This window comes from Pteropus alecto, unplaced genomic scaffold, assembly GCF_000325575.1.
Source record: "Pteropus alecto unplaced genomic scaffold, ASM32557v1 scaffold484, whole genome shotgun sequence".
In the NCBI taxonomy this organism is placed as follows: Eukaryota; Metazoa; Chordata; class Mammalia; order Chiroptera; family Pteropodidae; genus Pteropus; species Pteropus alecto.
The window spans coordinates 1,334,998-1,362,035 of NW_006435778.1; the positions used below are offsets into that span (position 1 = coordinate 1,334,998).

The 27,038-nt window shown below is 45.3% G+C and overlaps 2 protein-coding genes, 1 long non-coding RNA gene and 1 other non-coding gene across 6 annotated transcripts in view; 3 read left to right on the forward strand and 1 right to left on the reverse strand.

Annotated features, from left to right (window-relative positions):
- Nucleotides 1–80: 80 nt before the first annotated feature.
- On the forward strand, nt 81–18,831 carry KIF2C (kinesin family member 2C). Of its 3 annotated transcripts, XM_006911410.3 has the most exons (21): nt 139–305; nt 1,124–1,218; nt 3,620–3,721; nt 3,888–3,936; nt 5,510–5,632; nt 6,664–6,786; nt 7,334–7,434; nt 8,040–8,135; nt 8,602–8,656; nt 8,747–8,909; nt 9,930–10,020; nt 10,285–10,348; nt 10,427–10,518; nt 11,293–11,435; nt 12,206–12,410; nt 12,523–12,633; nt 13,473–13,540; nt 14,935–15,040; nt 15,134–15,247; nt 16,723–16,846; nt 16,930–18,831. In XM_006911410.3, exons 1-21 carry the CDS (start codon nt 242–244, stop codon nt 17,010–17,012), a joined length of 2,172 nt encoding a protein of 723 aa, XP_006911472.1. In that variant the 5' UTR covers nt 139–241; the 3' UTR covers nt 17,013–18,831. The 3 variants fall into 3 exon arrangements, 1 of the variants encoding a protein (XP_006911472.1); XR_003046161.1 differs by lacking the exons at nt 14,935–15,040; nt 16,723–16,846; nt 16,930–18,831 and adding an exon at nt 13,888–13,993 and having other exon boundaries at nt 81–305; XR_003046160.1 differs by lacking the exons at nt 14,935–15,040; nt 15,134–15,247; nt 16,723–16,846; nt 16,930–18,831 and adding exons at nt 13,888–13,993; nt 14,087–14,117 and having other exon boundaries at nt 81–305.
- Nucleotides 18,832–22,078: 3,247 nt separating this feature from the next.
- Nucleotides 22,079–26,107, reverse strand: LOC112479361. Its single transcript, XR_003046162.1, has 2 exons — nt 25,114–26,107; nt 22,079–22,788 (listed from the first exon to the last, which is right to left on the reverse strand). It is a non-coding gene; the product is annotated as an uncharacterized LOC112479361 (long non-coding RNA).
- Nucleotides 26,108–26,257: 150 nt separating this feature from the next.
- The window catches only part of RPS8 (ribosomal protein S8), a 2,771-nt gene continuing 1,990 nt past the window's right edge, over nt 26,258–27,038 (forward strand). Inside the window, exons 1-2 of the mRNA XM_006911411.3 lie at nt 26,258–26,412; nt 26,807–26,913. Of these exons, the coding sequence (XP_006911473.1) occupies nt 26,409–26,412; nt 26,807–26,913 (111 nt within the window). The 5' untranslated portion in view covers nt 26,258–26,408. The remainder of the gene's footprint in view (nt 26,413–26,806; nt 26,914–27,038) is intronic.
- LOC112479373 lies at nt 26,641–26,719 on the forward strand. The gene has a single exon (XR_003046168.1). It is a non-coding gene; the product is annotated as a small nucleolar RNA SNORD55/SNORD39 (small nucleolar RNA).

Genomic DNA, 27,038 nt, shown 5'->3' on the forward strand with positions numbered 1-27,038 from the left:
GCTCAAGAGTGGGGGCCGGACAAGTGGGCGGTCCCAGGCCCCGGAAGACCGACCGGAGACCTCGTATCCCGAAAGGCTTCGCGGAGCGCCACTGACTGGCGGAAGCGAAGCCGGCGACAGCGTGATGACGCGCCAGGGACGCTAGCGCGCGGGATTTAAACTGCGGCGGTTTACGCGGCGTTAAAACTTCGTAGAGTTAGCAGAGTTGTAGTTTCTTTCTGGCGCACCTGCCGGTTGCTCAATGGACTCGTCGCTTCAGGCCCGCTTGTTTCCCGGTCTCGCCATCAAGATCCAACGCAGTAATGGTGAGGGGCGGGGTCCTGAGGCCAGGGGGACCCATGGGCTGTGAGATGGCTGAAATTACTGCCCCTCCCCAAACGGCAGAGGGCCTGAGACACTGTTGAGGAACATCCCCCACCCCAGGTCCGGGTCTCTGCACTGGCAATTGGCCTTCCCTGCCCCGGACCAGGGGCCTCTACACTGGCAGTGGGCCCCCTCGCCATCCTCCGGGAGTAGGCGGGGCTCCGCATCAGTGGACCTCCCAGCGAAGTTAGGGTCGCCAGTTTCACTTCCCCTCCAAAATTCTCCCCTGAAACTGCCTGCTCTTGTAAAGACCTTGGCTCTCTGTAGCATGTCGGGCACTGGGATTCAGGGTAACTAGACAGAACAGATCCCTGCTCTTTAGGAGCTTGCAATTCTTTTTTGGTTAGCAGCTACTGCAGCTCTGGCAGATCTAATACTTGTGTCATTAGGAGAATGGTCACAGATAACCGTCTGGAGTGAGGTAGAGAAACCCGAGGGCGCTAGAGCTTCGGTCCTGTGTTGCAGAACAGTTCACCTAAGGCCTAGAGTGACTCCCTTGCTAAACATACCTTCACCCCACTGTAGGCTCTCTGTTGAGTGGGGCTGAATCCTTAGCCCCTGCAACTCGATTTTAAGACTTGTTCCCTGCCTACCTCACTATGGGATGTTCTAAGGGTGAAATGCCAGGAGGTTTATTTGCCTCCTAGTGTTAAAAATAAAGAAAGGCAGCTGTCCATTTTTTCAGATCAACTCTACATTGAGAATCTCTGAGGAATCCTAAAAGTGAAAAAGATGGGTAACTGGTCTTTTCATACTATAGGCTTAATTCACAGTGCCAATGTAAGGACTGTGAACTTGGAGAAAGCCTGTGTTTCAGTGGAATGGACAGAAGGAGGTGCCACAAAGGGCAAAGAGGTAAGTTCTATGAGTGTGCCTCCACCACATGTAACACCTTCCTACCTGAAAGATCTGTATGAAAATGGAACCTGTGAAAGCCTTGTTTTTGATGCTGTGTTGTCCTTCCTAATTTTAAACATAGTCCTCTTTGGATGCATTGGGATTTTGCTTAGTCAAGCCTGTTCTAAATTGAAGCAATCAATAGTTTCTGGTGTGTTTGTAAAAGCAAACTGCAGAGAATCCTAAAACCTTGCTCACCCAAGCTAGCTTTTGAGTGCATATAATAATTTGTTTGGGGAGCAAAATTGATAACCTAGTTGAGAAGACAAAATTATGTTTCCAAAATATGAAATAACAGAAGGCAACTTGTGATGAATGGCACAGATAAATAGTGCTAGAGGTGGGACTCAGGATGAGTTGGGCTTGTGGGGGTGAGGCAGGAAGGTTTAGCGGATGGCCCACATGGGGACTAGTGAAGAAGCTGGTGCTAGGTCTTTATCTGGCACTAAGATGTTTGCGGTCTTACTCTGTAGGTAGTGCCTTGGGAGGATTTTGAAAAAAGAAGAGATGTGACTAAGACATTTATATTTTAGAGGCATCTGGTGAAGAGGTCACCAGGCTAGGAGTATGAAAACCTGGATTCTAGTCTGGCTCTGCCACTACTTTATGTGTTCTCAGGCATGTTTCCGCCCCTCTTAGCAATTTAGTTTCCTCATTTATAAAATGAGGATGATAATAAAATATTCCTCATAGGGTTGTTGTGAGGATTTATTCAACAAATCCTTTTGTACTGGTTACAAAATGCCAGACAGTATATTTGGTGCTGGAGAATACAGAGGCAAATAAGACAGACCTGGACCCTCTTTCATGGAGCTTAATGCAATAACACATTTAACGGGCTTGCTCAGCATGGTGACTTATGGTAGATATGGAGATATTTAGATAGTATATTTGAGAAAAGGATTGAATACATTATCTGCCCTTGAATCAAGAGGTTCCTAAGATTTCTTTCAACCAGCTATTATAATTCCTTGTGATTTGTTTGTTTGTTTGTTTTTGTTGTTGTTTGTTTAGAAATACAGCTCTTTTTGGGTCTTACTCCAGCTTAAATATTGCCTGTGGAATAAGGTTCAGAATTCTTAGGCATTCAAAGCCATTTCAAGATTTGATCCTTATCAACTTTTTTCTTTGTACCACACATAGTATCCTGCGCTAGGGGCAAATGGGGCAGCACCTCACTCTGACCATGCCTAGTGCCCTGCTGCCTTCACACTCTCTTGTTCCTTCCTCCTGGGATATTCACTCTAAATCATCAACGTGAGAATCAGTTAATGTCAGAATTAGGGTTAGAACTCTGATCTCCTATGTCATTTATGCTCTCTGTAGTTTAGGAGTTAGAAATGGGGGAGGGTTGTATAGTAGGGGTCTGTAGCTGTCCAAGAAAAGTGAATAGAAGTGTGGTTACTGAAGTACTTGCCAGCTTTTGTATTCCTTGATTCTCTCCTCCTCGTCTATCCTATGTTGCTTTGGTTTCTAGCCTGTTGTGCATGTGACTTCCCTCCATTAGAATGAGAGCTCACTGAAGGCAAGGGAGATATATGTCTTAATTCATCATTTAGTACTTTCTTTCTTCTGCCTTTCTTATGCCTAATAAATGTTTTATTACGCTAGTTAATAAATATAGGTTGCATAAGTAGAAGGTAAAGCTCTCACCCTGGTGAGAGTTCTCATCCATGCTTCTGTTCTGTTGCATTCCGAAGTACAAATAACCAAGTTGGTGCTATTTTGGTGTGTTTGAACCTGCTGTGAAGTATGCAGATGAAATTTTGAGTTGTTTCTAGAGGATTTCAGGACTCTGGTGATGTAAACCTAGAATTATGACCTCACTGCAGTCATGAGCCAGACACTGTGATTGGGAAGAAGTTTCTGGGCCCATTAGAAAATGTAGGTAGACTTAGGGTTAGGTAGCAGCTCTCGGGAACTTGTCCCTGCCCATAAGATCCTGAAGGGCCCTCCATTTTTACTATCACCGGGACAGTTAGAACTTGTTTCCTCTTCCGTGTCAGCCAACAAGAGATATTCGGAGCACTGTGCCCAGCAGGACGCCACTGTCCAGCAGAACAGTAGGGGAGCCAAGTGGCCTAGATCTACTGTGGACTACTTGACGGTTTGCCTGCCTGCCTGTCTTCCTCTTCACCTCGTTCTCATCCCTGGCATCTCCCATTAGCTTAGAAATCAGAAACCAATATCCATCTAGATGGTAAACCATGACTAAGGAATAAATATTTATTTTTAGCTGTTAGTACTTGGCGGAACTTAAAGTTGGTAGTCTGAATCAAGGGGAAGCGTTGGTTGTAGAGATGCAGTTGGATTGAACAAGCTGTGTTGTTTCACTGAAACTTTTACTTGCTCCTTGTAGATTGATTTCGATGATGTGGCCGCAATAAACCCAGAACTCTTACAGCTTCTTCCCCTACACCCGAAGGACAATCTGCCCCTGCAGGAGAATGTAACGGTTCAGGTAGGTGCCTGTCATCTGTGGACCTGCAGCCAGTGCCCCAGGTGGTCCACTTGACTTGCTGGCTCTTTGCTGGGTTTTCTGGGACTGCCTAGGACTTCAGCACAGCACATGGGCCTTTGAGAACTGATAAGAGCCATATAATGTAGTGATTTGTTTTGTTTTTCAGAAACAAAAACGCAGATCAGTCAACTCCAAAATTCCCGCTCCAAAGGAAGGTAAATGGATCTCTTCTGGCTTCTTGTCATGGGGCGTGTGCCAGAAATGGTGTTCCTGGGGCTCAGGAAGCTCCGAAGTAAGCTCATTGCTCTAATGTAGCAGGTGGCTTCTATGTGGTCTGAGTCGGTGAGCAGGCTGTGAGAAAAGCTAGGTTTGAGCTGTATAGTCAATGGTGCTATAGAGATCTGGGGGTGAGGTGGGGTGGGTGAGATTGAGCAATGCCTCAAAGTCTAGGAGAAGGTTGGGCTTTCTCTACATAAGTAATCACCATAAACCTACCTTGACTACAATAGTCTGTGACTACAGAGTGTGGCTATAGGCACAAACTGCCCAAGAAATCCAGCTTATTGTTCAGAGCCAGCTATACCTGCAAGGCCTATCCCAGTCCAGAGGTTATCACTGCCCTGACCAGATAACTGCTTGGGTGAAGCTTCAGGTTACGGGAGGCCCAAGGTGAAAGGTGATGCAGTTGCAAACTTGGGTTGAGCACGAGTGACGTGGTGTGTGCTAGCCCTCTCTTGTTGGCTATACCATAAGAGCCTACAGGAGGGACAGGAGTGGCAGTGGTCTCATTCCACATGCATGACCCCAAAGAATATTGCCACAGCTCCTTTTGGTGGAAAAAAAAGTCTTAATAAAGGTGCATGCTATTAAATAGTAGAAATGAAATACAAGATTACAAATCTTTGGGAAATAGGAAAATCATAATAATTTATATTCTTTATGAAAGACATGATTATATACAGCTATCAGATTAGCCTAAATGTAGGAGACTGAAGAATTCAGTACAAGTTGATCTTTGCCTATCTGACACTATGTGTTCTATTTCCAAATTTGTGACTTTATAAGTGAATTGTTTCTCTCTTATGGAGGGAAACTATATAGATAGGTAGAAATTGACAAGAATTAAAATATAACTCAATTATTTCTCTCAGTTAAGCATTCTTTTAAAATTTCAAACAATCAATATAGCTGATCCCATAGGTTTCTGATGATGTGGCCCAGGCCTGGCTCTGTAAGGCATCCTGAAGCAGTGGGAAAAGCCCAGGCTTTGGATTCTGACAGGCTTGAGTTCACATTCTGGCTATGATACTTATAGTTGAGTGACACTGGGCAAGTTACTTAATTTATGTGAGCCTTAATGTCTTCTTCCATGAGATGGGAATACTGATATTTATAATGTTGTTTTGAGGTATGGGAAGATTGTTTGTGGAATGGTAGGTGTTGCTCTAAGATTAATAATGCTCTTTTTCAGGGATTAGGTTTGCCTCTTCAGAAATGATTTCAGATTGGCTGTAGATCCCTCCATTTACTCAAGACAGATGCTCTTGAGGGAGATATACTTACCCTCACAAACTCTCGGATTTGCAGAATGGGAACAAATTAGTTTTGGGGTCACTAGTACTTAGCCTTTCTAGTTTTTCCTTTCCTCGGGTGGAAGGAATGGGAAATTGGTAGGCTCCTTTCTTGGTGGACGGGACCCATCTGACCTTGTATAGAATCTTGGAGGGTTGCCCCCATCGGCCTTCCTGATCATGCTGCACTGATTGGCTGCTCCTCCCGGTTCTTCAGGTCTCCGAAGCCGCTCCACTCGCATGTCCACTGTCTCAGAGGTTCGCATCACCACTGAGGAAAATGATATGGAGGTGGAGCTGCCTGCATCTGCAAATTCTCGCAAGCAGTTTTCAGTTCCCGGTGAGTAATGAATCTGTTCTTCCTGTTTGAGGCCCTGGAGCAGCATCTCACACATTGCCCTAAACCTGTTCTGGAATATCCTAAGATTCCACACTCCCCTAGCTTCACTGCTGTTCTGCCCCTGCCCCACTGCTCCCTTATCTGGAAATGATCTCATTTTACTTTTTCAACTTTATCGAAACATAATATACAGTATGTACAGAAAAGTGAACAATCATGGAGTATATGTTCTGAACACACTCATGTAACTAACACTTAGATCAAACAGCATTACCAGCACCTAAAAGTCTTCCTCCGGTGCCCTTCTAGTTACTAAGCCCCAAGAGTACTTATAATCCTGACTTCTGAAAGCATGAATTTGCTTTTTCTCTTTTTGGACTTTGTATGGAATTTTTAAAATATCTTTGTCAACTTTTATTAGATATAAAAAGGATGCAGATTTTATAAGATACACAGTCATTACATCTTATATATATCAAATTCAGCTCTAATAAAATGAAGGTAAACAAAAGGGTCACGACTAAATACGAGAAGTAAAAAGTCACAGTTTGTATCTTTATGGATTGAATCAATATGGTTAGTTGTTGCTCGAGTTCCCATTATTCCTGGCTGTTCAGTCTTTCCTCCTGTTAGCCACCTGGGTTCCAAGGTTTTTGAGAAGTCAGAAGGCTTGGCTTTTCTCCCAGACGAGTAGAAAGGGCTGGCCTAAGAACCCATGTTTGGGTCCAGCCTAAAGAGTTCAGGCCTTTAAAAGCTTTCCCCTTCATGGCGAAACCCATACTGAGCAATTCACACATCCTTTTGAGAATTATTTGACCCCTGGAGCCAGCCCCTGTAGACATACTGGTTGGGTTCAGGGTGCGGGCTGAGGTAAAGAGGAAAGTGCAAGCTCTGCTCACACTACAGGAGCCAGAGCCCTTGCTGAGCTGGTAGTTAGTCACGCTTCTCCAGGCCCATGACCCACTAGGGGTCAGATGAGCACAGCTGCGATATGCTTGCCTGCTTCTCCAATGACTCTTGTTCCCCTACAGCTGGCCCCGCTAGGCCTTCCTGCCCTGCAGTGGCTGAAATACCATTGACGATGGTCAGCGAAGAGGTAGAAGAGCAAGTCCATTCCATCCGAGGCAGCTCTTCTGCAAACCCTGTGAACTCAGGTAGACACGCTGAGCTGCCTGCTGCCCTGCCCCTAGAACAGGACAAGTGGTTACATCCTGTCTCAAACGTGGCTTGCCTGGGCATCTGAGTTCAAACCGTGTTTGTCACATGGGAGTATGTTTCCTTGTGGCCATGAAGTCAATCTTTCACAAGAGGTGACCCCATCCCTATAAGCTGGCAGGAGCCTTCTGATGTATTGGAGGTGTTGTCACAGCTATAGTCTCCGCTGACCTGAAGAACAGCCCAGAATGACCATTAAGACCAAGCAGGGATAGTCTCACCTCTTCTGGTTGTTGAGAAAGTGCCACAGAGGTATGGGGAGAACTTGGGTTAGACCTGGGGGTGCTTGTGTTAGCAAATCTTTACTTTGTGAAGTTGTCCATCCTGAGTCACATCTATTTCTTCCTCTCCTTGCATATGGTGATGTAAGAGCAAGGGTCTAGAGAAAGCCTAGTTTTGGGTAAGGCCCAGGACTCAGTACAACAGCCAGAGAAGAGCAGCCTGACTAGCCTAGACAAGTAAAAGAATGGGCTTTTTCCCCCCTAGTTCGGAGGAAATCATGTATTGTGAAGGAAATGGAAAAAATGAAGAACAAGCGGGAAGAGAAGAGGGCCCAGAACTCTGAAATGAGAATAAAGCGAGCTCAGGTACCTTTCTTGGGCAAGGGTTTTGGACAGGTATCCTTAACTTAAATGCAACACAGATAGAGTTGGGCCCTAGTAATACTGAGGCTCCAATTCTGATATCCAGGAAGTTTAACTGGTGTCTTATCAGGATTCAGAGAACAAATAAGTCCCATATTTTTCTGAAGGCCCCCAGATGAGGACTACTTCATGCTGATTGTCTAGCAGGCATGCCCATCGTGTAGTTCAGTGGCCAGCAGGGCTGCTGGGCACAGTTTCCGCCGACCCAACCGTGTACATGTGGTGGAGGTGCTGCGGTGGAGTTGGGTTTGGAGCATTTCCCCTTAGTTGGGTTACTTGCTCTGGGGAATCCCAGCCCTTCTGATCTTCTAAGATGTGGGACAGTGGCCCTTGTGCCAGTTCCTAGGGCTCCCTGCCAATCTCTATTCCCAGGGCTTTGTTCCTGGGTTCTCAGCCTGGAGCCAGTGTGGGAGGAAGTGAGATCATGTGGGGGCTTTGTCAACTGATAGACTGTATGCACATAAAGAAATGTTGCTTCTGCTTAGCAGTGAGGTCTGAGAGCACTTAGATCTTAGCAGTCAGTTTCGTTTTTCTTTTGTCCCAAACAGGAGTATGACAACAGCTTTCCAAACTGGGAATTTGCCCGGATGATTAAAGAATTTCGGGCTACTTTGGATTGTCATCCACTTACTATGACTGATCCTGTAAGTAAACCTTCTTTCTACCTTTCCTTCCTGAGTAGTTGTACAGTTAAGAGACAGAACACTTCCCTTTAAGGGTGTCAGAGCGTTCAGGAATCTTCACTCACCCTTGCAAGTTTTTTTTTTTTTAACTATCCTTTGGTGGGCTAGAGCTAGTGAGGCCTGCATGGGAGAGTCTAATCTTTACAAACTCCCCACCCACCCCCATTCCATAGGTTGGCCAGACTCTTACTAATCATGAAAGTGTGCTGAAATTTCATGTAGGCAGCAGAGTGAGAAAACGGGAGAAAATTCCGAGCTACCTTCTTATGCTGTAGAGTAACTAATGGGGAAGGCGGGGTCCTAGTGTTAGATCTTGGCCCCTGACTGTGCCAGAGAGGGGTTAGAAGGGAAGGGATTCTGGATAAGCTTTCTTTCAATACTGCCCTAACTTTTTTTGTTGATTGGTTGTCTTCTCATCCTCTTGAAGATCGAAGAGCACAGGATATGTGTTTGTGTTAGGAAACGCCCACTAAATAAACAAGGTAAACTTCATTCTGTCAGAAAGAGGCTTTGGACTGACGGAGGGTTCTTGTGTCCAGAGACCATCCCCTGAAAATACTCTCCTTCTGCAGAATTGACCAAGAAAGAAATTGATGTGATTTCCGTTCCTAGCAAATGTCTCCTTTTTGTACACGAGCCCAAGTTAAAAGTGGACTTAACAAAGTATCTGGAGAACCAAGCATTCTGCTTTGACTTTGCATTCGATGAAACGGCTTCAAATGAAGTTGTCTATAGGTTAGTCCCTTGCCTCTTTTTGTTCCTCTTCCCTCCACCCACCCCTGCTGCCCGCTTTTGACTTTTCCATGAACTTCCTATAGGTTCAGACATGCTGAACTCTGAAGCCCTTCCTGGCCTCCTCTCATGTTTTCTTTGAATCAGCTATCACACACAGCTGGCTCTCAATGGCTTCAGGGAGGCCCATTTAGGCTGCCACATGCCATTTTGCAGCTTTAGCGGCCCATCCTTGAGTGGATCAGAAGTGAGGTGTTACCCACTGCGCTCTATGAGGCTGGGCTGGACAGGCTCCAGGGATTCTTTCAGTGTCTCATGCAGCCACCCCGTTACCCTCTGGGCTTAGCAGACTCAGCAAATTCTAGGACTGCTCTGTCCAATATAGCACCCAGTAGCCTTATGCAGCTTTTTAAATAAAAGTTAAGTTAAAAATACAATTCTTCAGCACATCTCAAGTGCCGGATAGCCACGTGTGGAAGTGGCTACTGTTGGGCAGCACAGAAAAGGCATCACAGAAAGTTCTGTTGGACAACAGTGCTCTAAACCAGAAGTTGACAAACTTTGGGGCCAGATTTGGCTCACTATCCCTTTCTGTATTGGCTCTCCAACTAAGAATGTTTTTAAAGGATCATTAAAAAAATGTGACAGAACTACGTGGCCCACAAAGCCTCCTACTCTAGGGTTTCCTCGATCTTTACAGTATATCTTATACTGGAAGTTGGCTGCTAAGCTCAGGCTTTTTTCTTGTGTCTCCAGGGTCAGAGGAGGGCCTGATGGCTCAGTTAGCATGTAGAACATGAACTTGCTCTCAGCAGGCCAGTCTAGCCCTCCCCAATTGGGTAGGAGAATTTCAGATTTGTGAAAAAGGGGGGTCCAGTGGAACCACTTTGCAGGAGAGGAGTGCTAGTGCTTGGAAAGAGAAATTAAGGACCCGGGAGTTCTGCAGTCGAAGGGCAGCAGGACCATGTTTCCGGATGCACATTTTGTGGAGAGATAACCACTTCTCTATCTTTTCTCCTGTAGGTTCACAGCAAGGCCACTGGTACACACAATTTTCCAAGGTGGAAAAGCAACCTGTTTTGCATATGGCCAGACGGGAAGTGGCAAGACACATGTGAGTATTTAAGTGTGGCAGGGAATGAGCCTGCGCATGTGCAATACTGGGTCTCTAAAAAGAAAGATAGTTTTTTGCAGAAAGTCCCTTTAGTGCAGATGCCCCATCACCAGATACACTTACTGTGTCAGGGGCAGGGAGGGGCCTTAGCAAGTCCATCCAGCCTCCCAGCTTAGGTGTGGCCCACTGTGGTGATGGAGCCAGTAGTGCTCTAGCTTAGGCCATGGGCCCTTTACCAAGGTCTTTTGCCCCGTCCATTTGCAGACTATGGGCGGAGACCTCTCTGGGAAAGCCCAGAATGCATCCAAAGGGATCTATGCAATGGCCTGTAAGTACCGTGTTCTGCCACAATGGGGTTGGGCACAGAAAGGCAGGTTGCTTACTTAATCCAGGCTCTCTCCCACAGCCCGCGATGTCTTCCTCCTGAAGAATCAGCCCCGCTACCGGAACCTGGGCCTGGAAGTCTATGTGACATTTTTCGAGATTTATAATGGGAAGGTAGCTGGCAGGAAGTCCCTGTTTATACTGTTGGGGCCTCTGAACTTTCTAAAACCTTGAGATTGGCTAGAAATTGTAGAAGCCAAATAGCCTATGGGCTGTGAAGCCTTTGGGCTACTCTGCCCTGACATGTGGGTAGGTGGGTGGGTGTGTAGGTGGGGTTTCATCTAATGGTAGGTTGGTACCGAAACTCAACAAGTATGGCAGGTAGACTCCTCAGGGCTCCCTCTCAGATGGGAAAATTTGCATTGTGTGTGCCCAGTGCTCCCTCAGCCCTCCTCCTTTGTAACTCTCGTCTTCTGAGCATGCACATTCATTCTCATATCCATTCTCCCTCATGTGTGTATACATATATACACACACTCTACTCTGTTTTTGCCAACTTGCCTTCCTCAGAGTGGGATCTAGATAATAATAGCTAATGTCGATTATTAACGTGACGTAATGTGCTACGTACTATTCTAAGCACTCGTTTCATTTATCATAACACTATAAGGAAACTTTACCATCACTATTCTGCAGCTGGGAAATAAGCCTAGAGTAGTTAAGTACTTACCCAGGCTCACACAGCTAATAAAGTAGCAGAGTTGCATCAAACTGAGGCAGACCAGTTCAGAACTCAAGTTTACTGCCCTCTGCTAGTCTACCCAGCTTATCTTTTCTCTGCATTTCCTGCTGCCAGCACTTGTTTAAGCTGAGACAGGCTCTGAAGGAGGAATCAGGTGGGGTGCCTGGCACCTGATGGCCTTAGTTTTGTTTCCCTGCCTGGCACAGCTGTTCGACCTGCTCAACAAGAAGGCCAAACTGCGCGTGCTGGAGGATGGCAAGCAGCAGGTGCAGGTGGTGGGGCTGCAAGAGCACCTGGTTACCTGTGCTGACGATGTCATCAAGATGATCGACATAGGCAGTGCCTGCAGGTAGGAATTCTGGTGAGGGGAAGGGGCCACCTTCTAATGCCCAGTTCAAGTGACAGAGACTAGCTCTGAGCCCATGTGTTTCCACAGAGCCCTGCTTTCCCCAGCTTGGGAGGGCTGTAAAGGCCTCTACCGTAAGGGATCTGTCTCAGTGGGCCAGATGACCCAGGGCCACAGGTTCATCAGGAACAAGTCAAAGGGTCTTAAATCTAAGCAAGGCAGGCTTTATTCCCAGACCCCTACCCCAAAGGCATGCTTCTGACTTCTCTGGTTTCTCTTCGGTGTTCTTCCCTCTATGGTGGGAGATAGGAGGCCTGGGTCTGTTCTAGGCTGGACGTGATGGGGCCATAGCTCCTCTGTAGCGGCGAGAAGCACTCTTCCTCCAGGGCCCTAGGCGTGGTACAGTGGACTGCTGGTCAGCTTATGGAGGCCCGGGGAGCCTCAAGTTTTGCCACATGGTTCATGATAACCCCTCCATCCCCATGTCTCCCAGAACAGAGGCAACTCATCTTTCCCCATTTCCCCAGGCAGGTCTGTCCAATCCCCTTGCACAGAATCCAGTCCTTTGGGTGCTAGGAAAACACTAGGTACAGAGCTAGAGGGAGAGCCACTGTCCTGAGAGGGCAGAAATCTGGGACAAAAAGACACAGGACGACTTAGAGCCCTGACCTGTGTCCCTCTCTTACCAGGGAATTCACTGCTGTGGACTGGGGTGCCATGGTGGCTGGTGACTTTAGAAGTTCATAATCTTCCTTTGCCTTCCTTTGCCACAGGACCTCTGGGCAGACATTTGCCAACTCCAACTCTTCCCGCTCCCACGCCTGCTTCCAGATTCTTCTTCGAGCCAAAGGGAGGGTGCATGGCAAGTTCTCTTTGGTGGATCTGGCAGGGAATGAGCGAGGCGCGGACACTTCTAGTGCTGACAGGCAGACCCGCATGGAAGGCGCAGAAATCAACAAAAGTCTCCTGGCTCTGAAGGTAGCAGGGGCTAGCTAGAGGGGGTTGGCCTGGAGGACTGCTGCTGGTGGAGGGAAGAAGTAGGCAGCATGAGAGGAAGGACAGGACCTCAGTTGTACCTGTTGCCCTGCAGGAGTGCATCAGGGCCTTAGGACAGAACAAGGCTCACACCCCCTTCCGCGAGAGCAAGCTGACACAGGTGCTACGGGACTCCTTTATCGGGGAGAACTCAAGGACCTGCATGGTGAGTGGGGGCACTTTGGAAGGTGGTGCAGGAGGACATTTAGTCCTGTCCTGGGCAGGAGGTCTGGTGCCCTTGGCTGTCTGGGTTTCCAGGTTCTAGCTTGACTGGGCTTCAGCCCCTGCCTTTTAGCACCGGGCTCCTCTTTGCCTACCTAAGAGAGGAGAAAAGGATGTTCTCCCTTTGCCGTATGTCTATGCAACTCCCTCTACCATATGGGTTTGGAGGAGGTAATTTCTCCCTTAACTGGTGGAAAGGAGGCTCCTGAATTCAGAATGAGGACCTTTAGGGAAGCAGGGAAGAGAAGTCCTGGCCTCTGTGGCTTCCCTCAGATTCCTTGGCTCCCAGCCTAGGAAGTAGGAAAGGGCTATGGTCTTGAGTGGCTTTGGGTCCCTTCCTTGTTTTATCCACAGGCCCTTCTAGCTAGGGTCTGCTGTCCGTGACCTCCAGGGAATATCTTCTCTCCTGCCTGATGAGGAAGATGGGAATTTCTGATTAAGCTCTAAACCCTTCTCCCTGAGGCATTATCCCTGAGCCTGGGCAAACTGAGGGTTCCAGCAGGAGCCACAGAGCCTTAAGGTGTGACCTTGGTGTGAGGAATGAGTCAGTAAACAGATAAAGAAGCAAGGGGTAATCAGATGTACCTTTTAAAGGCAGAGAACCAATTTTTAAGGTGCCTTAATTTGTAGTGCTCATGGAGCAAGTTGCCTGGCAACTTGAGTGGGTGCTTAACGAGCTCTCCCCCGCAATACCATATGGGTGTCAGTGGCTTGAAGAGACTCCTGGCACCCTCTCCCCTTGATTCTCAACCTTTAACCACCCTTTTACTTCTTCTCTTGCAGATTGCCATGATCTCACCGGGCATAAGCTCCTGTGAATATACTTTAAACACACTAAGATATGCAGACAGGTATCAGTACCTACAGCCAGGTGGGATGAGAAGAAGGCTGTGGGAGAGGGGAAAGGAATGGCAGTGGTGAAAGAGGGAGGAGATCTCTGGGGCCTCAGTGCCTACTGTGTACTTTTCCGTGACTCAATGAACCTGAGGTTTGAGAGTTCAGACATGACGCTAGAAAGTCTGTCCCAGTCCCCTTCAGGCCTCGGTGGGGATTCAGTGTGCATGAGCATCTCCTAGGCCAAAGGCAAAGCTGCTACTCCATCCCCTTGCAGCCATAAGCCTCGCAGTCCAAGTGGTGCAGCACTCTTGTGAGTGCCAAGGAGGTTGCTATGGGATCTGAGACCTTCTTGTTTTCTCAGGGTCAAGTAGCTGAGCCCCCACAGTGGGCCCAGTGGGGAGCAGCCAACTCAAATGGAAACAGAAGAGATGGAAGCCAGCTCTAATGGGGCCTTGATCGCAAGCGATGTAAGGGACAGGGTGGGGTCAGGCAAGACAGAAAGGTGGCCTGCTGAGATGGGAACTGGGCCATACTGTCGTCTCTCCTTTTGGCCCCCTTAGTTCTCCAAGGAAGAGGAAGAATTGTCTTCCGTGACCTCCAGGGAATATCTTCTCTCCTGCCTGATGAGGAAGATGGGAATTTCTGATTAAGCTCTAAACCCTTCTCCCTGAGGCATTATCCCTGAGCCTGGGCAAACTGAGGGTTCCAGCAGGAGCCACAGAGCCTTAAGGTGTGACCTTGGTGTGAGGAATGAGTCAGTAAACAGATAAAGAAGCAAGGGGTAATCAGATGTACCTTTTAAAGGCAGAGAACCAATTTTTAAGGTGCCTTAATTTGTAGTGCTCATGGAGCAAGTTGCCTGGCAACTTGAGTGGGTGCTTAACGAGCTCTCCCCCGCAATACCATATGGGTGTCAGTGGCTTGAAGAGACTCCTGGCACCCTCTCCCCTTGATTCTCAACCTTTAACCACCCTTTTACTTCTTCTCTTGCAGATTGCCATGATCTCACCGGGCATAAGCTCCTGTGAATATACTTTAAACACACTAAGATATGCAGACAGGTATCAGTACCTACAGCCAGGTGGGATGAGAAGAAGGCTGTGGGAGAGGGGAAAGGAATGGCAGTGGTGAAAGAGGGAGGAGATCTCTGGGGCCTCAGTGCCTACTGTGTACTTTTCCGTGACTCAATGAACCTGAGGTTTGAGAGTTCAGACATGACGCTAGAAAGTCTGTCCCAGTCCCCTTCAGGCCTCGGTGGGGATTCAGTGTGCATGAGCATCTCCTAGGCCAAAGGCAAAGCTGCTACTCCATCCCCTTGCAGCCATAAGCCTCGCAGTCCAAGTGGTGCAGCACTCTTGTGAGTGCCAAGGAGGTTGCTATGGGATCTGAGACCTTCTTGTTTTCTCAGGGTCAAGGAGCTGAGCCCCCACAGTGGGCCCAGTGGGGAGCAGCCAACTCAAATGGAAACAGAAGAGATGGAAGCCAGCTCTAATGGGGCCTTGATCGCAAGCGATGTAAGGGACAGGGTGGGGTCAGGCAAGACAGAAAGGTGGCCTGCTGAGATGGGAACTGGGCCATACTGTCGTCTCTCCTTTTGGCCCCCTTAGTTCTCCAAGGAAGAGGAAGAATTGTCTTCCCAGATGTCCAGCTTTAATGAAGCCATGACTCAGATCAGGGAGCTGGAAGAGAGGGCCATGGAAGAGCTCAAGGAGATTATACAGGTGGGGAGCTGGCCCTGGATGGGGAGGGACTGTGTACCCACCCTAGCACAGGCCTTCCGCTGCGATCAGCATCATTCCTTGAACGTGACTCCCATAAGTCTTCAGGTTGGCACGGCAAGAGGCAGCCCTCTATACTAGCATTCTTTAATTCTCTACTTAGTCATCCAGCTGTTCTAGGGCAGCTAATTACCACACCCCCTTCTTCAGCCTGGCACACAGGCCTTCCTCCAGGTCCTCCTAGCTGGAGTTAGTCTCTCCTACATGCTCCTGATTGAGGGTTTTGGAGGGTGGTTTATATGCAAGGACCTTATCTTATATTCATTGAATGTTCAGTGAGTACTTTCTTTCTATATGTCATCTCCTATGCTGAGACCAAGGACCAAAAAACTTGAAGTATGGATGGGAGGCCCTAAAATAAGACTTGATCAGTTCCGATTCTTCTATTTATAAGCCAATTTCCTTTGAAAGTCATTTAGCCTCACTGGGCCTCAGTTTCTTCATCCCTAAAATGGGTAAGACAGGATGGTTTTGTCTGAGAATTAAATGACATGCTTTTAAAACACTTAGCACTGCCTAGCATGTGGTCAGTGTTTAGTAAGTGGTAGATGCTAGCACTGCCATGATCCCTACTCTGGAAGAACAGATGTGGGGGGAACCCTGAAAGTATATCCTAACAGTGGGGCGCTCAGTGCAAAGCAGAAAGGAAGAGCTTGGGGCACTTACAAGTGAGGAGAGAATGTGAAAGATAAGTGCTTAAGCATGTCCTCCCTCCCTGGAGTGCTCAGGGGTACAGATGTTTGAAAGGACATGGTACTTTCAGGAAAAATGAGAAGTTCACTCTGCTCAGAGCAAAAGATGTGAGCAGATCATGGAGGGAGATTAAGGCTGTGGATAGGTCAGTGGGGACCTGGTGTTAAAGGGTCTTATGGTTCATCCTAGAGACCTGGACTTCATTATGAGGGCAGTGGATGCCTTTGAAAGGAGTTAAGCAGAGTGGTGGCATAGTCATTTCAAAGCTTTGGGTACATCACTGTGGCCACAGTGTGAAGCTTGATTTGGAGATGTCGAGAAATGTGAGTAGAGACAGTTAAGAGCAGTTAGGAGATTGTTGGAAAATGTTCAAGAGAGATGTTGGTACCTAGACTGAAAGTGGCAATAGCCATGGGATTTGAGTGAGGGCATGAAATTCAAGAACCAGTGATTTGGGTTTGGGGACAAGCAAGGTAAAAGAATAAAGTTTCTCAGATTTCTGGCTTGAAATCAAGACATGACATTCATTTGATATAAGAGACAAGTCTGGAGTAGGGAAGAGGATGAATTCAAGCTAGGGACTTCTGCAGGAGAGGATAAGGGAGCAGGAGAAATGCCTGGCCATGCACAGGCATCTGCGTTATAGATGGTAGGGCCCCGGGAATGATTTGCTAAATTGGTTTGGTCATTGTTAAACCGACAATGTCCTCCCTCTGTTGTTGCAGCAAGGGCCAGGCTGGCTTGAGCTCTCCGAGATGACCGAACAGCCAGACTATGACCTGGAGACCTTTGTGAACAAGGCAGAGTCTGCCCTGTCCCAGCAAGCCAAGCACTTCTCAGCCCTGCGAGGTGGGTGCAGCTGGACAGGGTGTGGCTGGAGGATGGGGCCTCTGAGACTCCCACTAACACGAGTGTGCCACCTCCCCTTCCAGATGTCATCAAGGCCTTGCGCCTGGCCATGCAGCTAGAAGAGCAGGCCAGCAAACAAATAAGCAGCAAGAAACGGCCCCTGTGACGACTGCAAATAAAGATGTTTGGTTTCACACCCAGCCTTTTCACCACCCCACCCCTCTCCAGTGAACTTTTGGGCACCTGGTGGGTCTAGTCAGGGTCTGAGCTGGGACAGAGTTTGGTAAAGGCCAAGTACGGGCACATCAGGGCCAGGGCAGCTGGGGAGGGGATCAGAGTGACACAGGACACTACTTTCCTTTTCCTCAATTGTAGCCCTGAGGAGAGCAAGGATGGGAGGAGGGAGCTTTTAGTTCTCCTGTGTGTTGCCCTTCTCTCCAAGTGGGGAAGGCTCACTGGTGTAGAGTTTGCCCTTGGTCGGCATTCTGCCTGTGTGGACTGGCTGCTGGGGAAAGGTTGCTGGGGTAGTCCTGGCCCTGGGGAGAAGGAAGGAGCCTTCAGTCTAGCTCTCTGCTGGTTCTGGCCTGCCTTCCACACCCTTGGTCTGGGCACTAATATGTCTTGTACTTTAAAAAACGTTTCTGGAACCTCTTCCTTGCTATTTTTTGAGGCCCAAGAGGATCCTTGCTGTTTTCTGTTTTATGTGTTTATACATTGTGTCTAACAATAAAGAAAGAGGAAAAAAAATCAGCCTGTTCAGTGGCCTGTGGGAAGGGCCTGGGATGTGTGAGCCTTCTGGAACTAAAGATACCGCTGCAACTCTGGATAGCACTGATTCTGTACAGGAAAGGATCCCATGGGCAATACCAGTTTGATCTTGAAAAATGAGTAGAAGTTTGTCAGGCAAACTGAAGAACCAAGCATAGGGCATGGGCAGTTTGAGAAGTGAGAGATTCCAGATTCAGTGTCATGGAATGTGAATTATCTAAATGGTGATGAGCCACTAAAAGGTTTCTGGCCTAGGAGCCACCCAATCACATGTGTTTTAGAAAGGCCTCACTTAGGGAGACAAGTTGGGAGCATCAGGTATGTGGGCTCCTGCAGAAACCCAGAGAAGGGTGGGGTCGAACAGAGCAGGTTCTGTCCCTCTCAGCCTTGGTCATTTCCTTTGTAAAACGCATTCTCAACCTCACGGTGAGAGAATACATAAATCTGACTGACCATTAAATAACCAAATATAGGACCTGGATTCAGAAATTCAGCTATATCAGATGTTTGATAAAAATGGCACCAGCTCTGAGGCCTTAAAAGCTTCCAGAGACTTGAATTTTCCCCTCATCCGTAAGATGAGGCCACCAGTACCCACCTCACAGAACTGAAAAGATTAAATGAAAGAATGCCACCATCCCGGACCTGAGAATCTTCTCACCTAGAATACTGTATGAGTAACTGGTCTCCTGCTTGAATTCTTGACTCCCATTGACCCATTCTCCCCAACCAGCCAGAGGAATCACTACGTTATTCACTACTTGGAACCCTTCAATAACGTCCCTTTGCACAAGGGATAAATACTGAACGCCCTACAATGGCCCATTAGGCCCTGCCCAGTCAACTCCTCTCTACTGGTCCAGTAGGAATGCAATTTGGGCAAAACAGTTTAGAGGCTAAAAACCCAGCTGCAGAAGCCACACTGCAAGGTGAGATCCTAACTCTGACTGCAGAACCTAAAGTGAGTTGTTTAACCTCTGTGCTATCTGTGAAATGGGGATAATACTGGTATAGAGTCATTATGAAAATTGGGTTAATATACACACAGCAGTGAGTAAAATGTCTCATATTTAGTAAGTGCTATGTAAGTGCTAGCTATTTAAGCATGTAAGGACAAAAGATTTTTGTTGTATTTAATACTGTATTCACAATATCTCAAATATATGATTAGTACACAATATATATTTTTGAATGAATGAATAAACTGTATCCCACCACTCTGTTCTCCAACCACACTAGCCTTTATTTCTTATGTCAGGGCTTTTGTTTGTTTTTGTTTTTAACAATAGCTTTATTGAGATATAATTCACATTATAAAATTCACTCTTTTAAAGTGTATAATTTAGTGGCTTTTAGTATCCTCAATACTGGGCAACCATCACCATTAATTCCAGAACATTTTTATCACCCAAAAAGAAACCTGTACCCATTAGCAGTCACCCCCAAACCTCTTTCCCCCCAGCCCTAACCACTAATCTACTTGTCTTTCTCTGTGGATTTATCTATTCTAGATATTTCGTATTAATGGAATCATGCAGTATGTGGTCTTTTGCGTCTGGCTTCTTTCACTTAAAGCATATGTTTTAAAGGATCATGTTGTAGCATGTATCAGTACTTCATTCCTTTTATGGCCAAATAATATTCCACTGCATGGATATACCACCTTTTGTTTATGCAACAGTTGAACATTTATTTGGGTTGTTTCCACTTTGGGGCATTACGAATGAACCATTCAAGGTATGAACATTCATGCGCAAGTTTTTGAGCATGTTTTTTATTTTCTTGAGTATATCCAAGTCTTTTACCTATTTTTAAGTTGGATTATCTTGTTGGCTTTTAAGAGCTTTTGTTGACTTTTAAGTTGGATTATCTTTTGTTGATTTTTAAGAACTGGATACTGTATATGTATGTATCAAATATATGATTTGCAAATATTTTCCCTTGATCTGTGGGTTGTCTTTCACTTTCTCGACAGTGTCCTTTGAAGCAGAAAAGCTTTTAATTTTGACGAAGTCCAACTTACCTTTTTTCTATTGTTGCTTGTGCTTTTAGTGTCATATCTAAGAATCATTGCCAAATCCAAAACTGAAGACTTATGGTTTCTTCTAAGAGTTTTATGGTCTTATATTTACATCATTGATCCATTTTTAGTTAATTTTTGTAGGTGATATGAGGTAGGGGTCTGAATTCATTCTTTTGCATGTAGATATCCAGTTTTTCCAGCACCATTTGTTGAAAGGACGATTTTTTCCCCATTGAATTGTCTCGGCACCCTTGCCAAAGATCAATTGACCATAGATGTATGGGGCTGATGTCTGGACTTTAAATGCTATTTCATTAGTCTATATGTCTATCTTTAGGCCAATACTACACTGTTTGGTTACTGTAATTTGTAATAAGTTTGAAATCAGGAAGTTTGAGTCCTCCAACTTTGTTCAATACTGTTGTGGCTTTTGGGGGCTCCTTGCAATTCCATATGAATCTGAGGATCAGCTTTCCCATTTATGCAAAAAAGGCTGATGGGATTACATTGAATCTGTAGATTGCTTTGGGTAGTATTTCCATCTTAACAATATTAAGTCTTCCAATGCATGAACACAAAATGTCTTTCCATTTATTCAGTTCTTTAATGTCTTTCAACAATATAGTTTTCAATGTACAAGTCTTTCACCTCCTTAGTTAATTTCCTAGCTATTTCATTCTTTTGTATGCTATTGCAAAAGGAATTATTTTGCTTAGTTTCATTTTCACATTGTTCATTGCTGGTGTATAGAAACACAGCTGATTTTTTGTGTGTGTTGATCTTATACCTTGCAACTTTGATGAATTTGTTTATTAACTCTAACAGTTTTTTGGGGGGCGTTTTTTTGTAGATTCTTTGGGATTTTCTATATAAAGGATCATGTCATCTGTAAATAGATAGTTTGACCTCTTCCTTTCCAATCCTTTTGTTTCTTGCCTAGTTGTCCTGGATAGAATATCCAATTTTGAATAGAAGTGGTGAGACTGGACATCCTTGTCTTGTTTCTGATCATTAAAAATGATATTACCTGTGAGGTTTTGTAGATGGCGTTTATCTGGTAGAAGAAGTTCACTACTGTCTCTTTGTTGAGTGGTTTTTATCATGAAAATGTATTAGATGTGTTTTCCCCTTTATTCCATCAATAAGGTATAGTCCATTGATTGATTTTCAGATGTTAAACCAACCTTGCAAACCTAAGATATATCCCACTTTCTTATGATATCTAGGCTTTAATTCCTGCTTGTGCAGAACTTCAAGGTCAGCCGTATCTCACTGATATTAGCACATTTTCAGGTCTTTCCTGACTGGGCATATACTCAGCCCTGCATATGCATGTGCCTTTCTAGATTCCCAGAAATGTGTGAGTTTTTTTCAAATCCCCCAATTGACTGTTTTTTTCTTTTAAGTGTTTTTGTTTTGTTTTGTTTTGTTCTGTTTTATCAGCCTATCAGCCCCAACTAGTAATTCTGCCACAGGAATCTGCATTGCCCCTGACTTTTTTTTTTTAATTAAATTAATTTTGGGTGACATTGGTTAATAAGATTATATAGGTTTCCAGTGTACAATTCAATAATGTGTCATCTGTATACTGCTCTCTGTTCACCATCCAGAGTTGAATTGTTTCTACCATTATCACAATTACTCATTTTATATCATTTAAATATATTAATATAAATGATACATCTTACAATACACTATAAAATTGAAGGCTTCTTCGCAGTACTTTTTGTCATTGGAGTATATGCCACTAAAGATGTACTATCAAAGTAGTACCCTGTTCTAAACCATTTGAAATATTTTTTTCTCTATTTTATTACTTTAAATTCATTTGTTTTCATTTCTTTCAGTTTCATTTGTTGTTTTTCCTTAATTTTATTTTGTTGAAAATCTAGAGCACTTAAACTTCAAAATTAAAACTATAAAAAGTATATTGAGTTGTAAGGCATCCATTCATGTTATGACTTCTTCCCCCCTGTAACCCTAACTTTTTAAAAACAAACACCTTGGTGATAGGGCTGGTCACAGAATGAGCTCTGAATGAAGTCAAATTAAGACAAGCCCTAAGAATGGAGCTTTTCAGCAATCTGCCAGCCAGCTCAAATGGTGACAATTCTTTGGGGATGGGCTTTTGGAGAATTTCAGATCCATTCTGCCTCCTCCAATTGCTGTTTTCAAAGCCACTGTGGAGCGGGAGGAAGGGAGTGGCATTAGGGCAAATTAAAAAGCAACAAAGCTCACTGCTCCATGATTCAGCTATTTTTCTTATGGAAGTTCCTTCGCTTGTTGCAAGCCTTTGGTTAATTTCAAAGTTCTGGAAAAGTTGATTTGGACAATTTTGGCCAGTGTTCTCACTGCTTTTATGGAGGAGCGATTTTCTGAAGGTCCTTATTCCATTCCAGAAGTGCTTAAGGCTTTTTACCCCTGATGTTCCTTCTCACGTCTTTTTACACTTGATGTTCCTTCTGCCTGTTTTTTTTTTTTTTCCTTCAGGTCTCAGTTTACCCCAGGTCTCTGTCACCGGAGACCAATCTCAGAGCATCCTATCTCAAGTTTCTCCCTATGCCCCATGATAGCACATTACTTCCTTCACAGCACCTATTACAATCTAATTGTCTTGTCCAGTAGAGTTTATGCTTCAAGTGTCTTTTTTTGTAAAGATTCTCCTGGGCCTAATCCCAACTGTTGTTCTCAATTTCTAGTGGCACCAGTCTGCCACACTATGTGACTTTATCCAGCAGCATTCTGTAACCCAGGTGTCAGGCACAAGAGGTTGGATTGATCCCAGGTTTAAGGACTTATAGGATGAGGAACTGGTGAAAATTAAGGTTGAGGGAGGTAAAGATGCTCATAATAGGCGATCAAAATACGATAAGGATAATATTAGAGACAGGTCAGGATTTAAAATCTTATAGGCACAAGTTGGTGAGAACCAGAATTCACAGATAACTGCAGTAAAGAGGAGTAGTGAGTGTTATGGTTTTATAGTGTGAGATTAAAAGTGTGTGGGTTTTAGGGAGATTAGGGTAAGAATGGCCTGAAATTGGTAATGAAGACCATGGAGCACACCTGTTTCCCACCTGGAGTGCAAGAGTGTAGTCATCTTCCACTTGAGAAGGTTGACGAGGAAAAGTCCTCTGAGAGAACAAGGTTTCTGTTAAAAGGAAAAGGAAACATTCAGAGAAGAGATTGGTGATATGGAAGATTTTCCTGATGAATGACACAGGACAGAAGATTTTAGGAAATGGATAGTGGGAAATCGGTAAAAAAAAAAAAATATCACTTGTGTCAGGATTAGAATGTGGGTGATAGGTATAATTCAAGAGATGATTTCTTTTTAAGGTGACTCTTGAAAATAGGGACAAAGGCATAATGTGATTAATGTTAATTGTCTCAAAGCAAATGAAGCGGTGGCCACGCTAGGGTATTGGAGGGGAGCGGGAGAGAGGATCTCTCCAGGATGATATGGAATTACAGTCCCGTGACTTTTGCTAAAACAAGACTAGAGACGTGGAGGGCATGGTGCGGGACATAAAGAACTGTCTTAGTCTGATTTCAAGAGCTCCAGGGATCTCTCTTGAATATTGCCCAATAGGGATTCAGATGTTTTTATAATTAGTCTACTACTCAAGTACATGCAACACACCAAAAAATGCTCATGTGATACAGACTGGCTGATGGAGTGGACACTTTCTATAGGTAGATAGAAGAATGAGACCATGGTGAGTGGGGGTGGGAAATACCAGTCCCATTCTCTTCCAAGCTTCAGTCTCATCTTTCCAATCACTTGCAGTATAAAGAATAGCCACCTGTATGTCCTACAGGCAATTCAAATTCATCCTAAATTGGACTTTTTAGAAACCTGCCTCTCCTGTGTTTATTAATTGGTATCACCCCACCATTCATGTAGTTTCCCAAGGAAGAAACCTCATGTCACTCTTCTCTCATCCCCATAATCCAGTCTATTACAAAAGTCCATTACCTAACAAGTGCCCCTTGAATCCACCTTCTCCTTTTTATGCCCAAAGCAATTCCCTTTTCCCTTCTTGTGCCAAGGGGCTGGGGATGGAGAAATGAATGAGATACCTGCAATAGACTTTTAAGATCTTACAGTCTAAGGGGAAAACTAGTTGAATACAATGTGGTAAGTAGAACAGTTTACTCAAATATTCGAGCAGGCCGTTCAAATATTTAGAGTGCTTACTAAATGCGAGGCATTATTCTAGGTGTTGAAAAATAATAGTGAACAACACAGTTTCTACTGTCATGTTTATTATATTTTAGTGAAGAAAACATAATGAGCATGTAAAAGCAATGCTAGTTAGTACTGAATGAGTTGAGAAGATGAGTACTGGTATTTTAGAAAGCAAGCTGAGAAAAAGCCTCCCAAGTGTGTGTATGGGGAGGGGTGAGATTTTGAGCAGACTTCAAGTGGGGGAGGAAGCCATGTTAAGACCTAGGGAAGAGTATTTTCTTTCAGAGCATGAAGGCCTGAGGCAGGAACAGCAAGGTCAGAGTGCCTGAAGTTGAGTTAGGGGGACAGAAAGTAGATAAGCTGTTAAATTGATGTGAAAGAGTTAAGCAGAGGTCCAATATTCCTGAACCTCCAGGCCATGGTAAGAAATTTAGATTTTATTCTGAATGTGCTGGGAAGCCAGTGAACGATTGAAGATACAGAAGAGATGTTGAGAGAATCCCTTTCAAGGAATGGGATAGGATCTGGAGCCAAGTGTAAAAGGGCCTATCCATCAGGCAGTTTATTCTTTAAAAAACTGCCCTCTGCTCTGCGTTCCTCCCCAGCCACCAGCCTAAATCTCTTTAAAATTATACTTCTCAAAAGAATTACCTACATACACTGTATCTTTTTTTAACTTCCCCATCTGTTTCAAGTTTTTGAGAAAACTAATCAAGTTTTTGTCCACTCCACTGCACAGAAACTGCTCTTGCCAATGCCACTCAATAACCCAATAATCACTTTTTAGTCTTCCTTTTAACAAGACATCACACAGCTTGAGACTGTGACATCACCCTCACGTGTGCTGGCTTTCCTCCTGTCGCTCTAATTGTTCCTTTTGGCCTCTTTACCAGCTTCTTTTCTCGACCTGGCCTTAAATGTTGTCATTCCTCAAGCCTTGGATCTGGACCCTCTCCTTGTATTTATGCCAAAGGTTGGCACACTACTGTGCACTGACAGGACCCATGAGTTAAGAAAGTCTTTTGTTTGCAACTGTTTTAAAAAAATTCAAAAGCGTATTTAACGACAAGTGAATCCCAGTGTCCATAAAGTTTTATTGGAACATGGCCACCTCCATTTGTTTATTATTATCTATGGTAGCTCTCACACTACAATACTCAAGCTGAGTAGTTGTGACACAGACCCTAGAGCTCACAAAGCCTAAGGTATTTATTTATCCTTTACAGGAAGAGTTTGCCTTACGTTCCCTCCCTAGGTTCCATTCATTCTAGAGGCTTTAATTACCATTAATATACCAACGATTCCCAAAGTAACATCTTCTGTCCAGATCTCTTCTATGAGGACGATCAAATGTGAACATTCAGCTTCCTGTTGTGTTGTGTGGGGGAGGACTTTCCTCTTTTACTCGTCTTTAGTTCTTATGGCTGGACTAGTAATAAAATCATAAAATGGACATGACTAGATTAACAGAAGAAAAAACAATTTAATGTGTGCACATGTGAAATCATAACATGATGTTCGAATAAAATGGGGCTCCAAAAAAATTATGAAACCAGGAATTTTTATATTTTTTATACAAAGAAACAATAAACTTGTGAGAAAGTGACAAGACAAAGAAAGTTAGTGCTGTTTAAAAGGGTATCTAAGCAAGATTTGGGCTCAAGCAGTAAATTCATAAAGGCCAAGATTTGTTTATACGGACTGTTTGGCTCTGAGCTGTTTAACTCAAGCGATAAGGGGTGTCTTCCACGAGCAGGGGGACACCTTTCACATGGGACATTTATTTCCTGCATTCAAGGAGATAAGAGCAAGTCAAAGTGCCTTTCAGGCACCAGCTGCTTGTCAAGCAACTTTAATTCAAAGTAGTCAATATACCATTGTAGGATATTTTGGGGGCGGCCTGTCTTGGGCCCTGACAGTCATTCTCACTTACATGAATCACCAAGACCTCAAATTGAACATGTCCAGAACAGCTCCTAACTTAGCCTACCCCACCTCAGTTAACTGCACCAACAGTCATCCAATCGATCACGTGAGTTATTGGGAATCCTTGACACACCTCCCTCTCCCTAAAACCCCACCTCCAATCTATCGCCAAACCCTTGAAAACAAAACCCAAATCCATCACTCCTTTCCATTTCTACTGCCTTCCACCCTTTCCTCTGCACCCACATCTCTTATCCTGGACCACTGCAAACGCTTCTAAAAATTCTTGTTAAAAGGTGAACAAAGCCAGGCTACTCTCCTTCAGTTGTGCCCTGAAGTCCTCAACCTCCACCAAAGCAGTGTACAGCTGTTGAGGCGGCGAGACTCCCCCCTCCAAACCTTGCCCTAGGGTTTCAGGACACAGAATCCTCTCCCAAGCCCGGAGGCACTCAGCAATTTCTCTGTAACGAAATTAACTTCAGGCCTCTTTCTACGGCGCAGTCGCAAAAACGTAGGAACTATACAGCCTCTTTCTACGGCACAGTCGCAAAAACGCTGTAACTCCAGCCACTTTCTACGTTAAAGGGCGGGACTGCGTTTTACAAACCGGACCGTGACTCTTTGCGTTTTCTCTTTCCAGCCGGCGCCGAGCTATGGGTGAGTGTCGATCTGCGTTGGGGGCAGGGTAGAGGAGCGAACTGAATCCGGCGCCATCCTGCCTCACAGCCAATTTAAGAGAATGGGCGCCCCGACCCCCAGCAACGAGCAACTATAAGGAGGGTGATGCTCGGGTTTGGGCCGCCGGGCCCGTGGAAAGGGCCGGCGCCAGGGCTTCAAAGCGGCATCAACATGGCTGCCGCGGGAAAGGGTGCAGGTTGGGCCGCATGTGTATGATGACACCTTAGTACTGCTGTAAACCCCGAGTGCTCAGTGGGGAAGCCAACCTTGGAGAGCTGAACGTGCGGCCCGCCGGGCGAGAGAATCTGGATCTAGCGAGGGCCGGCCTCGCGTCCCAGTGAGTCACGTTTCCGTCCCCCGCTCCCATTTACAGGCATCTCTCGGGACAACTGGCACAAGCGCCGCAAGACCGGGGGCAAGAGAAAGCCCTATCACAAGAAGCGAAAATATGAGCTGGGACGCCCCGCTGCCAACACTAAGGTGCGTGCGCGGGCTCACCACCCGGGAGATCGCATCCCCCTCATGTTCTTGGTCCAATCTCCACGTGTGGCTGTTGAATCTTGGTAGAGCTCCGAAACCTGTTTTAGGGGCTGCGCAGCCTCCCG

Excerpts from the sequence above, each read along its gene's own strand:
- KIF2C (XM_006911410.3), top strand. The coding sequence starts at position 242 with ATGGACTCGTCGCTTCAGGCCCGCTTGTTTCCCGGTCTCGCCATCAAG. Across the intron at positions 12,411-12,522 it reads AAAGTCTCCTGGCTCTGAAG|GAGTGCATCAGGGCCTTAGG; the intron begins GTAGCAGGGGCT and ends GTTGCCCTGCAG. Across the intron at positions 15,041-15,133 it reads GGGCCTTGATCGCAAGCGAT|TTCTCCAAGGAAGAGGAAGA; the intron begins GTAAGGGACAGG and ends TGGCCCCCTTAG.